This window comes from Lagopus leucura, unplaced genomic scaffold (assembly GCF_019238085.1).
Source record: "Lagopus leucura isolate 7727_CA_CO unplaced genomic scaffold, USGS_WTPT01 Super-Scaffold_100015, whole genome shotgun sequence".
NCBI lineage: Eukaryota > Metazoa > Chordata > Aves > Galliformes > Phasianidae > Lagopus > Lagopus leucura.
Window position 1 is genome coordinate 6,016,058 of NW_024962269.1, and position 13,572 is coordinate 6,029,629.

The 13,572-nt window shown below is 44.9% G+C and overlaps 1 protein-coding gene across 4 annotated transcripts in view; it reads left to right on the forward strand.

Annotated features, from left to right (window-relative positions):
• The window catches only part of FAM214A (family with sequence similarity 214 member A), a 43,372-nt gene that overhangs the window by 9,755 nt on the left and 20,045 nt on the right, over positions 1-13,572 (forward strand). The window contains exon 1 of one of the 4 annotated variants that reach the window (XM_042875744.1): positions 238-1,592. The exons of 2 other annotated variants lie outside the window; for them this stretch is intronic. In XM_042875744.1, the coding sequence (XP_042731678.1) occupies positions 1,562-1,592 (31 nt within the window). In that variant the 5' untranslated portion in view covers positions 238-1,561. Of the gene's footprint in view, positions 1-237; positions 1,593-2,176; positions 2,404-13,572 lie in introns of those variants that run through there. One more of the 4 variants, XM_042875743.1, reaches the window with a different exon arrangement.

Sequence of the window (13,572 nt, forward strand, 5' to 3'; positions counted from 1 at the left end):
CGGGAGCCTGCCGAGGGCTTCGGTCGGAAGGGATCGCCGTCGGTGCCGCGGCAGCAGTGCTACGCCGCCCGCAGCGCGAGGGGTGCGTTTGGAGCGGTGAAGCCGGGCGGCTGGTGCCGGGCCTGCCGGCGGGTTGCCGACTGCGGCTGCCGCTTCCTTGCTGGGGGGACCGAGCCACCCCTGCCCGGAGCCCCGCGGCCCGGCTGGGTTCCTGCCCTGCTCTGCCCTGCCACGGAGGTCATGTCCTTTTTTCTCTCCTCCAGCAGGAGGAAACTTGCAGTGTTTTCTTTTCTGCTGGAAACAATGCACGAAAGCATTATCGGTCCTCTGCCACTGCTAGGTTGTCTGGGGGCGAACGAAGCTGATGCAGATGTGTCAGCGTTGGGGGCAACTACGAACGTATATTTTCAGTTAGCAGCTTAGTGTCTGCTCGAATCTGGGCTGTGGAGGAAGGTAATTAAATAGCATACTGAATCCAACGCTAAATCGAGAGTGAGCCATCCCTTTTTATTTCAAATGCCTCTCGGGATGCTGGTGCTGCTGGGGCTCGGTGGGTGCCTGCATTCCCACCCAGGAGCAAGGGCTGTCCGGCAGCCCCTGAGCTCAGGTGTTCCTCTCCTGGCATGGGACAGGGGCTCAGGTGGCGTGTGTGGGAATGTGTTTTTGGCTCACCCAGACATCGCCCCTAAGTACTAGTGAAGAGTTTTGGAAGAGGACAAGGGGAATTTCACTACTGTTGCACTATTTTGCATTTCAAATGCGTTGATTTAATGTGTGCTGTTTTGCACCCTTGTAGAAAATGGTCATGTTTTTGGGGGAGGCATACTTACAACGTTCTGTTAAGCCTTTATGTTTTGGTGCTTTGTGGCATTTTAATTTTTTGGGTACCGGAAGACCATTGAAGCTCCATAGCATGACTTAGTTGTGTTGGTAGCTGAGCCGTGCTGTGTAACCAGTTCTAAAACCACCAAAACCTTCTCTTTTATGCACTCAGGATTCAGTTGCAGACTCTGGTGTCCATTTTAAACTGAGCAGTCTCCTGCACAGCTGTAACGTTCCTGGTTATCCCCCTAAATAAAGCTTAAAAACAATTTATGGGCTTGGCTGCTCTCCCAGACATTTTTCAAATGAGAAGTGTATATTGTCTCTTTGTAACTTTTTTACTTTTGCAGGTTACTGTTTAACCACTTAAGGGCAGGCCTTGTAGGTGAAGGTTAATAGCGTTGGAAAAGTTACCTGAAGAGCTTCGTGCTACTTCATCGTCAGTTTGGTCTCTGTCCTTTCCAAGTTCCTTGTCTTTCTGATGAAGAAGCAGTGCTTGCCTTTGGCCTGCTGGCCTTGCTTCTTTCCCTCCGTCCTGTGCTCTGAGTAACCTGGACTGCAAGTACTAAAGACACTCCTGAGGCTGAAGGCAGCCCTGCTAGCTAGGGGGAGGATTTGGGGTGGTCAGGCGTGTTCTGACAGAGCTCCTTGGGATACATTACCCACCGCTGAGATGGCAGCGAGCAGACTGTAACATCAAAGAGATCTGTGAGATGGAGTAGAAAAGCGTAAAGAGAAGATGAATGCAGAAAGGAACGGCAGTTCTACAGGTCAGATTTTACATGTTGTGAAAATGGTTTCCTGTGGGTTTCTTGTTTTGTCTTTCTGTATTTCAGACAAAATAATTGGATTCACAATCTACATTCTTCACCTGAGCACATTTTCTAACAAGCCCTCTTTTTTTTTTTTTTTTAATTGTGTGTGGTTTTTGGTTGCTGTTTTTGTTAAGTACCCCTACAGCTAGTTCTGTTCTAGCAGGAGTGCTGCTCAAGCTTTAGGTTAGTGAGAGCAACTTCTCTCTGACTCGATGGTTCTTATAAAGTTCTGAGGGTACCAGCTCCTGCTCAACCCGCATTCTACATGCCTCATGTTTTGTGTGTTGTCCATTCAAATAAAATTCTTGAATTCTTGAATGTTTCTATCTTTTTTCCTTGTAAACATTCTTTTAAAGCCTTGTTATTAGCAGTGCATTTGCACTGTTTGGTTTGTTTCTCACTTTCTTGTTTTTCAGGTATTCTGGGGAAGAAAAAAAAAAAAACAAAGCAGCTCAGCAGCATTAGTAAGTGCCTCACATGTAGACAGAACTGTGCCTAACAATTCTTCCTCAGTGTGCCTGTATTTATCTTGGGCTTAGATGTGCCATCCGTGTTTGGATAGCTTCCTGGACTTGAACCAAATCTGTGGAGCTGGCGGGGTTGGATAGTCAGAGAGCTGCCCTGGGTGTAATTCATGGAGCCCTCCCATGTGAAGCTGAGTATCTCTGATGGATACATTTCCTGAACATGGCAAAAGAAAAAACCTTTTTATGCACACTGGACTGTTTGACTGCATCTTCCTCTTTGGAACCAGAAGTAAGGAAAGGTCTGTTTTCTTGTTTTGACACAGTATCACATGAGTTTCTGAGCCTTTGCATTATACTGAATCTGTCCTACACATGTGCAGTGTTATCTGCAAAATCCCTCATCTCATTGGAGTCAGAAAAGGCATCTTAACCATGGCTCTCTGCTGCAGTTCTTGCTATGGTGAAACTGTGCATATAGCACGCTGGTGGTGTGTGTGTCATCCAAGTGAAAGACTAGATGGAAAATATTGTGTTGTTATTCAGATGTGTGATTTGGTCTTGTGATGCTCTGCAATGCTCTTTCCATATTCCCACATAAACACCTTTCTTTTTTTTTTTTCCATCACTGTAATTTTAGGGGTCTGACCTTTACTGGCTGTACCTGTAAGCAGAATGTTTCAGCGTATATATAATGCAGCACTTCCTTGTTAAGTGACAAACAAGGGCTTCTTGCCAATGGCCTGTTAGATGTTCCTAATCCTAACTGATTTTATTTTTTTCTGTTGAGTAGTTTTGGTAGCAGTAGATGAAAAACAGTCATGTTGTTCCTTTTTGGCAGTGTGTGGCTTCCCACTTGCTTGTGAGAGCAGGATGAGCAAAGAGCAGCCAGCCTGACCAGCTGTCCCAGCACTCAGTCAGTGCTTTGCTTTAGGTAACGGATTTGAATGAAGATACTGAGGTCAAGGTAAAAGATTTCAAGTTCCAAATGATGAGCTTGCAAGTATGACAACCAAGTTTTTGTTTTCTTAGTATGTAGAAATAGTAGATGAATGTATTTCAGATCCTCTTTGGGGATACAAGGCAATATTTCCCTGCTAGTAACACATCGTTGAGTCTACACTGTTCATATTCTGGAGGAAAGTTAAAAACCTGGTTTCTTCTGGGAAGATGAGACACTGAAGATTAGGAGATGGTGTGGAAGTCAAGAGGATAAGTGGGGTGTGCTTAAATGGGAGGGATACAGCATGTCTTGCAGTTCAGCCATGTACCATCTTTCCAAATTGAAGTTTTTTGAGAAGAAAGCTGCTACTTCCAGTGTCTGCATAAGCATATGCCTTTTCCTTGGTGAGAAAGGAGAATATTGACCAGCAGGCTAAGTCTGGCAGTGGTGCTCGTTCTACCTGGAAGAAAACTGAGCTCTTAGTTGAATTTTCACATTCATTAGGAGTTTACAAAAAGGCTGAAGGTGGGGCGATGGGTTCTGCAAACTTAAATGGCAGGCAGCAGCGATAACAAGCAAAACTGTTGTTAAATAGTTAATAACAGATGGCTGAACTTCTGATGGAAATGATCAGGCAGAGCAAGAGAAGTTCTCTGCATCCTGACCCAGTGACTCCTTGCTGTTCCCATGGCAACTAATACATTTTTCCAGTTTCAGCAAAGTTTTTGGAACCGAAGAGGACTTGTTGATTTTACGGCTTTAAAATAAATTTAAAAGGCAGAGCGGAGCAGCTGGAGGAGAAAACATAAACTAGGAGAACGTGGATGTGAATTCCTAGAGATCTTGGTGTATTTTTGTTCCCGTAAGATCTTTTTGAAAAACATCTGAAGTACTGTGCATGTTAAGAAGCCTGTCAGTTAAAGCATACGTTTAAATGTGAAAGTTAATCATCTGAACTGATCCACCTGAATCCTTTTCATGTAACGTAACATGAAAATTACCTATTGCTACAGGGAGAGTGCTGAAAAGGATGAAGTGTGGAGGAAGAGGTTTTTGGTGTGGTACAGAGAAGCAAAGTAGGGCTGTAGCTCATGGGATGGATGTGGCTTTTTGTCTGTGGCCATAGAGGAGCTGGAATCTCTGCTGGCCACTGCACAAGGTAGGGCCTTCTCTGCTCCTTTTGTGGGGCAAAACTGTGGGAGACTAGAAGAGCGTTCTGGAGAAACATTGCTACAGCTTTCCTCTGTTCATGCTCTTCTTGCAAATGTACCTGTGCCTGACTGCTGGGAGCAGCATGTTGGAAGGACCCCAAGCGTTAACTTCCCTATGTGTGATAGCAAAGCTGCTGTGCAGTTGCTGTACGTGCTGTGGTTAAATTTGAAATAGAAAGTTGATGATCTCTCATCAGGTCAGGACCCCTGAAAAGGCATTTGTGAAGGCTAAACTACATGGCACTGAGACCACTGCAGAAAAGTGCTTCTGAAGCAGGTTTTAGCCTGTTCCCCTGGGAAGGCCATGGCCAGGGTCTGGGAATACTCCTGAATGTGAGTCATTTCTCACAAAGCATAAACAATCTATTGTAAGCCTGCTTTATCAGTGTTCTCGAGAACAGTTTCTTCAGCTGCTGCTGTTCCTGAGATACATTTATGACTGCAGGTCTTACATTGTGCCAGAGGCTTCTTTATAGAGTGAAGAAAGTCCTTTACATACAAGCATACTGAACCTGGTTGCTTACCTTGATGGATCAAATCATTCTTCAGCCACACTATTACTTCTAGAGAGAAAGGAAGCAAACTTCTGGAATTCTGATCTGGTGATTAGCACTTGTTGTCTGTGATACAAATTAAGAGTCCCATTCGGGTACCAGGGCTGTGTTTTGCTGTGCATTGTACAAATGTAGAAAAAAAGACTGTCCTCACCTTGGACGTTATGCAAGTATCCAGCAAGGAAATCAGTGCTTCCAAGAGAGGTCTGTAAGGAAACAAAGGATGATACTGATGAGGCAGATAAACTGATCTCAGCATTGTTTTGCAGTTTGTACTTCCCATCTGTGGGTAAACATGGGAGGGAGGGAAGCACAGGTACTTGATGGACTTGAAGCTAATGCCAGGCTAATTGGCACCAAAAGTTTAGAGCTTCAGTGAGTGGGAGACAACAGGAATGTTGGCAAGTCCATGGAAAATCTTGATATTTTTTTCTATCTTTTAAGTGACTTGCTCATTACATAGAAAGATGTCATCAGAAAAACACAACAAGGTGTATTGAGAATCAAAAAAGACAACAGGAAAACAGGGTTTCCTGTGAGGCACCAGCCAGGCGTACCTTCCTCTTCACGTTGGCTGCTGGTGAGGCGTAATCTTTTCTGTCCTCTGCACACTTGTTTCCAGTGGTGGGTCCCATGGGGAGGGTGGGCCCTGCTGGTGCTGCCTGGAGCAGGAGCTGTGCTGGCACTGGGGCTGCTCCCACAGGCTGTGCCCAGCCAGAGCCTGGGCTTCCAGCTTTGTCCTCTCATACTGCACAGAGCTCCTGTCTGAGGAGCTCCAGGGTTCGTGCACTGCTGTCAAATCCATGCACTGGAGATGCAGGCTGGTGTGGCAAGATCCAGGGAGAGCCCTTTCTGCACATCAGGGAAAGGGTGATGGTTGGTTGTGAAATCCACCCGTGTGAAGCACTTCATTCTTTCTCTTTTTTAAAAAGCATCCTCTCCGAACAACAAAGCTGTGTGTTGTGGTTGCTTGAAAATAATGAAACATATTTTCTTTATAGATTTGTATCAGAAAATCTCCATGTGATCTCCTGGTGAAAGAGAAGTGGCTGTTGCATTCTTGGGGTTGGTGTTGCTTATGGGACTTCTTTGGTCTGACGCTCAGCTGGAGCATCTGCAGGCATTTGTGTCTGATGAAGCGATGGGTGGGCAGAGCCTTCATGTTGCTTATGTGCAGTTGACAGTGACTCTGCAGCATTTCTGAACTGAAGACAACTTGGGGCAATTTCCCCTAAAAGTAAAGAAAGTAATTTTGGCATCTTCTGTTTGAAGTTTAATTGAATACTTAATTCATGTGTTAGTGTATTTTCTGCTGGTTTCAAACTCAACACTTTTTCCCCATTGTGTACTGTTGATTAAATATAATTTGTAAGTCATCGAGGAGAATCTAGGTTTGCTTTTATTTCTTCATCACTCTTTGCTTCTGTGAATTGTTTTGCACAAAATACAGAAGAGCTGGTGGAAGATCTTGGGCCTCAACTGGATAAAAACATTTATTCTCCATACACTGCTTGCTTTGCTATTTTTAGCACGCTGTTTTCCTTTCCTTGTGATTAATTGCTCTGTGCCTTGGCTTGCAGGTCACCTGGCTTTGGATGTGCAGAGCAGGGCCGGATCTCCGCTGGCACAACAGTGCTGCGACCCGAGGCGCTGGGTGCTGCTGTGCTGGGGCGGCTCTGGAAGGGGTGGGGAAGGCTGAGCCCTGTGCCTGAGATTCTCTGGAAAGTATGTTCTAAGAATAGGCGGTGCGGGGCGTTACAGACCCACGTGCGGCGGGGAGCAGGGCTGGGCTATGGGTGATGTGAGGTCAGAGCCCACGGGGCCGGCCGGCCCCTGCCTTGCCTCTGCCCTCGTGGAGGGACGGCTGTTTTGGACGGATGTGCTATGAGTGCAGCGCTGCTATTCTTGCTCTAGCGGTGTTAATTTTAGCTTTCAGATGAGTGTCTGGGACTGTCAGAAGGCTGTTCTGCCCTGTGGGATCTGGGTGGTGCTCCTGGGAACCAGCCCTCAGGCCACAGTGTGCTGCCTGAACAGGGGGCAGAGGGTCAGCAGGCGTGCGTGTTTGTAAGGCAAACAGTTGGTGAGATAGCAGCGCTCATGTGTGTTCTCTTCCTAAAAGGATACTTTCCAAGGAATGTATGTATGGAAAGCCTGACTGTGCTGGGAGCATCTCTTGTGCTGGTGGTAACACCAGAGCTGTAGCAGCGACCCGTTTGGGTGAGGATCAGAACTCGTGCCCCTGAAGAGCTGACATACTAATCATGCACATGGGAGGACTCAGCTTGTAATAGCATTTTAATAGAGCTGACTGCTTTAGCCAGAAAATTGGACCAGGTCATCAGTGCTGTGTTTTTTTTTTTCTCCCCAGAATAACTCATTTCTCTCATCCTCCCCATCCCACATCCTTTCCTGGCTCATTGGTTTGCTTTTTGATGCATGCCTCAGTAAAGCTGAGAAGTTGCTGTATTTATTAAAAACATGTACTGATAGGTAACTTTGAAAGAAGTTCATCGTGCAAGAGGTCCCTCAGTACTCTTGGGAAACTGTTCCCATATCTTTGCTTTGTGGGCCGAGTGTTGGGTGCTGGTTTCCCATCACGTGTGGCTCACTGTTCAGAGGGATTCCCCTGGCTCTTGCAGCTGTGGCATCCCTGTTGATTCCACCCAAAGTGAGTCAGCGTTGGGTGTTTGGATTTCACGTTGCATTTTCCAAATTTGCTCTGGTTTATTTTCGAGAGTCCTGGCTATGATCTGAAGCACATGTCACGTGTTGTAACGGTTCTTTTCCTTGCAGTAACCTTAGGGAACAAAACACCAGCTTGTGTCTGTGGTGCTTTTGTCTGTGTTGCAATACCAGGTGTTTATGAAACAAAGTGGGACCTGTGCTCGCACACTGTGCAGCTGGCATTCACTGAGGACTTCTGCGTGCTCCCACTCCAGGTCTGTTCAGTTCCTTAATGACTCTTCAGAATCACTTGCTCGGTCTTTGAGAACTGAAGGCTCTTTACATTCCTCCTCAAAAAAGAAATGCTATTTTATCCGTGTTAGCAGTGAAACAAGCACAAGAACACTTGAAATTACGTTGTCAAAGTTTCTAAGTACTGTAATTATCTAAGGTGATGAGATAAAGTCTGAAATACCTCAAAGACACTAATATTTAGTGTTTGTGGGAAACCTTGACTTAAAACAAAAGAGGCTTTTTTTGGCACGTCTATATTGCTGTGCATGCTGTTCCCAACTACACTGGCATATATTGTAAAGATGTAAAGGGACAGAACAATGAACTGCAGAGGAACTCAGGCAGCATGGGATACAAACGTGTGGTTTAAGTAGAGGGCTGCTCTGGCAGCTCTTATAAGCACTAAAATACCTACTGTAGGGTTTTAAGCAACACTCCACAGTTGTTTTTTTTTTTTTTTTTTAAGGCACATCTGAGACTGATTTATTATCACAAATTGTTGCTTTACATCTTCAGACCAATTCTGTATAAAATATTGCAGAAGTCTGCAAATAGTTGAATCATTGTCAAGCTCGATTGTTAAACAAATTAAAGAGGAAACTTATGTCTGCGGTGCTGAACTGTATTGTGTTTAAGGTCTCACATAAAATTTCTGGCATCCATTTTTATTTATATATTATAAAAATTCAGTCACAGCCAGATCTTAATGCAGAGCTGCTGCCGACCTGTTTAATGGAGGGATGCGGTGGCGTCCAACTGGAGTCAGACCTCCCAGTACTGAACTGCTGCAACTGCTATATGGTGTTACGCCTGCATGAAGAGGTGAGTGCAGCCAAACACGTGTAATTTTTCATTGTGAATTGTTAGGCTTCCATTGAAAAGAAAGCAGCAGTTGTGGGGCTGCAGCAGTGTGGTATTCACAGCTAGCTGCAGGTCAAGCAAGTGGATGGAAGCCTTCAGTCTACGTGTGGCTGCAGCCAAGTCGGTTCTCAAATTAGCAAGTTAGAGCAATGAAGCTCCTCTCTGCCTTCCTCATCTCTGCACAGCCCCTGCTGAGGGATGAGACTTTGTCCTTCTAAGAGGGCTCCTTCAGAATCAGTTATTGAAGGAGGCCTGAAAAGATGGTTGAATGGAGATTTAGAAGTCTCATACAGGAAAATCTGTACTCGAATATAAGGATGCTCACTTGTTTTCTGGAATAAACCTAGAGAATAAGGAATAAGCTTTTGCATCTTCCATAAGCTTAAGGAGGCTCTGTTTTCTGTCCTGGGGTGATGTGCTGCTTCATTCCCAGCTTTGCTGGTTCCCAGCCCACCTGGGGGCTGCAGGTGCACGCTGCTGGTGGAGCTGGATGCTCACCTGGGGCTCGGCTGTGCACCCTGCTCCTGTGAACCAGCTAGGTTCACAGAACAATTTTAGCAACTTATTTTCACTATAATCAAGCAAAATTTGTTCATTCTGATACAATAATGTAGACTGGTGTGCATATTTGTTTCATTATGTTGTAAGGTTTTGTGCAGATTTTTTCGTGCATATCACATTTAACCAAGTGGCAATCTAGGAAATCCTAATGTAAAGGAAAACACAAATTGATGTGTTTTTAATTAAGTGCATTACTCAGGCAAAAGTCCTTTTTGCTTTCAGTGCCTGCCTGGTTATAGCGTGTTAGTACAAGCAGCATCTTTTGTAACTCCTTCCGTCGAGTGCTAGCTGTGGGATCAGCAAAAAGTGTGTGTTGCTCCAACCTGCTTACATGTGAAATGCTAAATGTCTTTTCAAATGTCAGCATTGAGGCTTTTACAGCTTCACAGTAACATTCCAGCACTCGTTTACCTGGGTTAGGATACAGTGCAGCAGCTGTATTGTGGAATAGACAGCTTTTCTTGCAGCTCAGTGAATGGAGGGTTGGAACTGAGTTTGAAACTCGCTGCCTGTTTTCAGGTATAGTCTTCCATTACATAAATACAGACCATGAAATCGTAACGACTGCTCTGCTTCTCCATTTGTCATTTCCTTGTGGAGTGAGAAACAATTTGGCTCACATTGTTTGTTCTTAAGTGTTCCCCTTCTTTTCCCAGTTTAGTGAAAATAAAATCAGTTTCCCTGACCAAAGTACTGACGTTGGATCTGCAGTTTGGTTTGGTGGAATGCCAACAAGTCAAAAGTAGCAGGCTAACCTGATGTTGCTAGGTAAAAATAGAAGGCTACAGTTGGGAAGAGCAGTGACTCAGTGAGCAGTGTGGTGATGGCAGAGTAGGATGTCAGCCAAGGCACAGGAAGCGGGATGGGAACACCCAGAGCAGTTCACAGTCTGTGTTTTGCACTCAAAGGGAGTGGTTTCTGAGACTGCTGCCGAGCGTTTCAGCTTGAAATGAATTAAACTGCTTTTGTTCTGTACTCACTGAACGGTTTGACCCTGAATAGATTTCAGCAAAAACAGTTCATGTGAACTGTACTTTTTTTGTCCAGCCTGATTCTAAGCCTGGTGTCTTTTCAGCGACTTCACGTGCTGCACAGCTGGCTCTGGGTGAGTTCCAAGGCAGAGGTGTGCCCAGCAGAGCTGCAGCAGGTGGGCAGTGCAGTGATGGGGTCTGGTGGTGCTCATCCATTTGTATGGCTCTGTAGTAGCTTCATTGGCTGCCATGGAGTCATGTCTCATTTTTTAAAATTACCTGTTAGAAGGTGATGTTTTGTTGTTCCTTCTTTTTTTTTCTTTCTTGAGTGTAAATGGTTGTAAGATCACCAAGGCATTTGTTTGCTGTTCTTCTATACAGAACTAAGTAGATCCAGCACTTGCATAGCTTCTAGTCTACTTCATTGAGCATCAGTCCCAATTTAGTGTTCTGTGCTGCCATTTCTTGCCTGCATCTGAGGTGTTGCAGTGAGCAGGTCATGGTTCAGCTCGATGCTCTGGGAAATGTAAAGAGGCAGTAGAAATGCCATGAGGTACTGCACTTCTGTTCCAGGAGTCAGTCTACCGCAGGAGTCAGTGCTGGGGGGGAGTCTATAGAGCATTCCTCAGATAAGGTGAGTCACCAGTTCATTGCATTTTCTAGAATTTAAGTAAACTTAGCTAATGGCTTGTTTCATGAAAGGCATAGGCTGGCTTATGGTTTTGACTCTTGATAGCTTAAATTATACTTAAACCCTTAATATTGCAAGGCCTGTGAGCTCTGTGACTTCAGACGTAATTACGGGCTTGAAGCGTGTAGACACAACATCCAGAAAATGATGGATTTTGGAGGTTCAAGTGCAGCTTTCTTTGAAGTAGAGCACAACATGGGATTAGTTAACTGAAGCATCCATAGGTCTAATTCCAGAAGAGAAGCTATTAGTCAAATGTTTACATTGTGTTTCATTTCCTTTACAGTAGTCTTTTGAATCCCTGCCTTACTCTTAAAACGCAGAGCTACCTTTAACCCAATTCTTGGAGGAATGAGATAATAAAACCCATTTGTTGGCTGTTAGCAGGGAGGGCCATAGAGCCCATGCTGAAATTTGAATGTGTCTTGCAGAGCCTCTGCTAGGAGGAGATGGGAACTCCTTGTTCCGACCCTTGCAGAGCGGCCACTGCTTCCTTAGTGTACCTGATATCTGTGGCCTGGAGCCTCAGACTGAGAAGTCTCCTTACAGGCTGCCTGTAATAATAATTACAAAATAAGAAATCCACACGCTGGAGCAATATTTTTAATCTTTCCAAAAATTGACACTGGAGTGGTACCAAATGCACTGGAAAATAAATGTAATGTGGAGGGATGTCAGTGGGGGGTTGGAGAGGTGCGGGGGAAGACGTGGGGCTGAGCAAGCAGTGGGGCCAGCATCCAGCTGTGCACCTGAACTGCACCAGTGGGGCAATTCCTGCTTGGGTCTGCAGTTTCCTTGCTTCCCAGTAAGTGAACTATGAGTCTGATTATACAGGTGGCCTTCAGAATCTATTCTGGATGCCTACAGATTTTTCAGGGATGCTCTGGGCCATCTTAGAGCATATTTAAAGCTTTTACTAGCTGTGCTTCATGGACTTCTGAGAGTAGCCTAGATCACAGTGTGGGGAGGTCCCTGCGGCTGTAGAAGGGCAGGGTTGGCAGCAGGCATGGTGGAGTGCCTGGGTGCACGATACCAGTGTCTGCTTTATGTCTCAGCTAGGAGAGAGAGTAACTGCTCCTCTGCTGCACATTTCACAAAAGCATTTTCTGTAATTACTGCAGAAAATACAGCAATAGGAAAGGGAAGGGAGTTGGTCTGCGTGGCTGTGACCTGACTGGGGAAGAAGTCGCTGGGCAGAGCTGGCTCAGCTGTGTTGGGAGAGTCTGTCCCAGCTCGGTGAGATTAGGGCTTGCTTGTGAGCGTGAGTTCAAGAGATTGCAGTATGTGTGCCTGTCCTGGCTTTTCCTTTGTTTTTGAGTTCTTGTCCTTTGCTACAGTGCCCCTGTGACTTGTGCATGCGTGCAAAGACAGGGGAGGGCAAGGATCTGAAGACTCTTCCTGATATTTCTTGTTAAATGTGCTTTCCTGTTTGTCTGAAAGATGTATGAAAGTAGTTCTTGTTTGGTGTATGGAAGAGACAAAGGAAGACAAAACACTGCCTCCAGGTCTAAGTTCTCCAGCACTGTGTGCCTGGTTCTATGTATAGCATAATAGCTTCATTCAAAATTTATATATATGTATTTTCCCTCCTACAGCAGTCTGTTGCTGTCTCCTGTGACTAGCTGGTCAGTACACTTCAGTTTCAATTAGCAGTGAAGGGCAGTCGTGCCTTATTACTTTAATTCCCATGTACTTGTGTCAACCAATTGAAGTTTTATCCACTTTAAGGGCAAGAAAATACATGCACTGCTGGATCACTTATATTATGCATTTGCGTGTTCTGTTGCTAGAAATGAAGCAGAATAAAATATACTATATTCATAGTGAAGTTATAGGCTGGAGGTGATTCTGTGCACAGTGTGTCGTGTCTTAAACAGGGCTGAATTATAGACAAAAGCAAACTGCTGCAGCACACATAACCAGGAATTCTTTTTCGCTAAACACTGAGTTTGCTGTTTCTATAAATGCCTTTCCACCCTTGTCCTCAATTACATCAACTTGCATCATCTGTGTCTGTTGTGTAGGAACAATTACCATGCTTCTCAGCATTCACAGGGCTTTTTTCCTCTACTGAAACTATTACAAGTTGCCAAATAATACAGAAATCACGTGGAGCTAAAAAAGTCAATATGCCACATGGCATTTGTAGGAAAGCACATTTCTCAATAACCATTGCTATTTGTGCTTCAAAAAATTAAAATTCAGGATCGGATGTCTTGTTTGTTACATTGCTGACGTTATTTTTAACTGTTGGCCTTGTGTTTATAAGCTGTTAAGAGAGCAGTAGCTTCTCCTAGCTCAGTAGCTTCTCCTAGCTTAGTGCTTGGTGTTGGCCATCCTTTAAGGACTGCCATTTGCAGTTTCCTAGTGTAAATTTTCAGGTATTGCATCCCACTCTGCTCATTTCTGTTCCATAAGCAGCTGGGATCTGTCTGTGTAAGTGCATCCGGATCTTGATGGAGTGCTTTCATTTCTTTTCATTAAAACCTCAGTGCTTTTACATGCTTAACTACACGGATTTCTCTGATGTTCTCTCAGGAAGCAGTGTTTCTTCCCCCCTTTTTTTACCTGCTAGGCACAAGGCCGTTCTGCTTTAGTTTGTGCTGGCTGCCACTGAGTGCTTCTGGGTGTTGGCAGTTCCTACAGCCAAGCAGGAGAGCTGCTCCCATGGTGATCCAGCCTGCTGTGACCACTTTAACACCACTGTGACCTTTGGACATA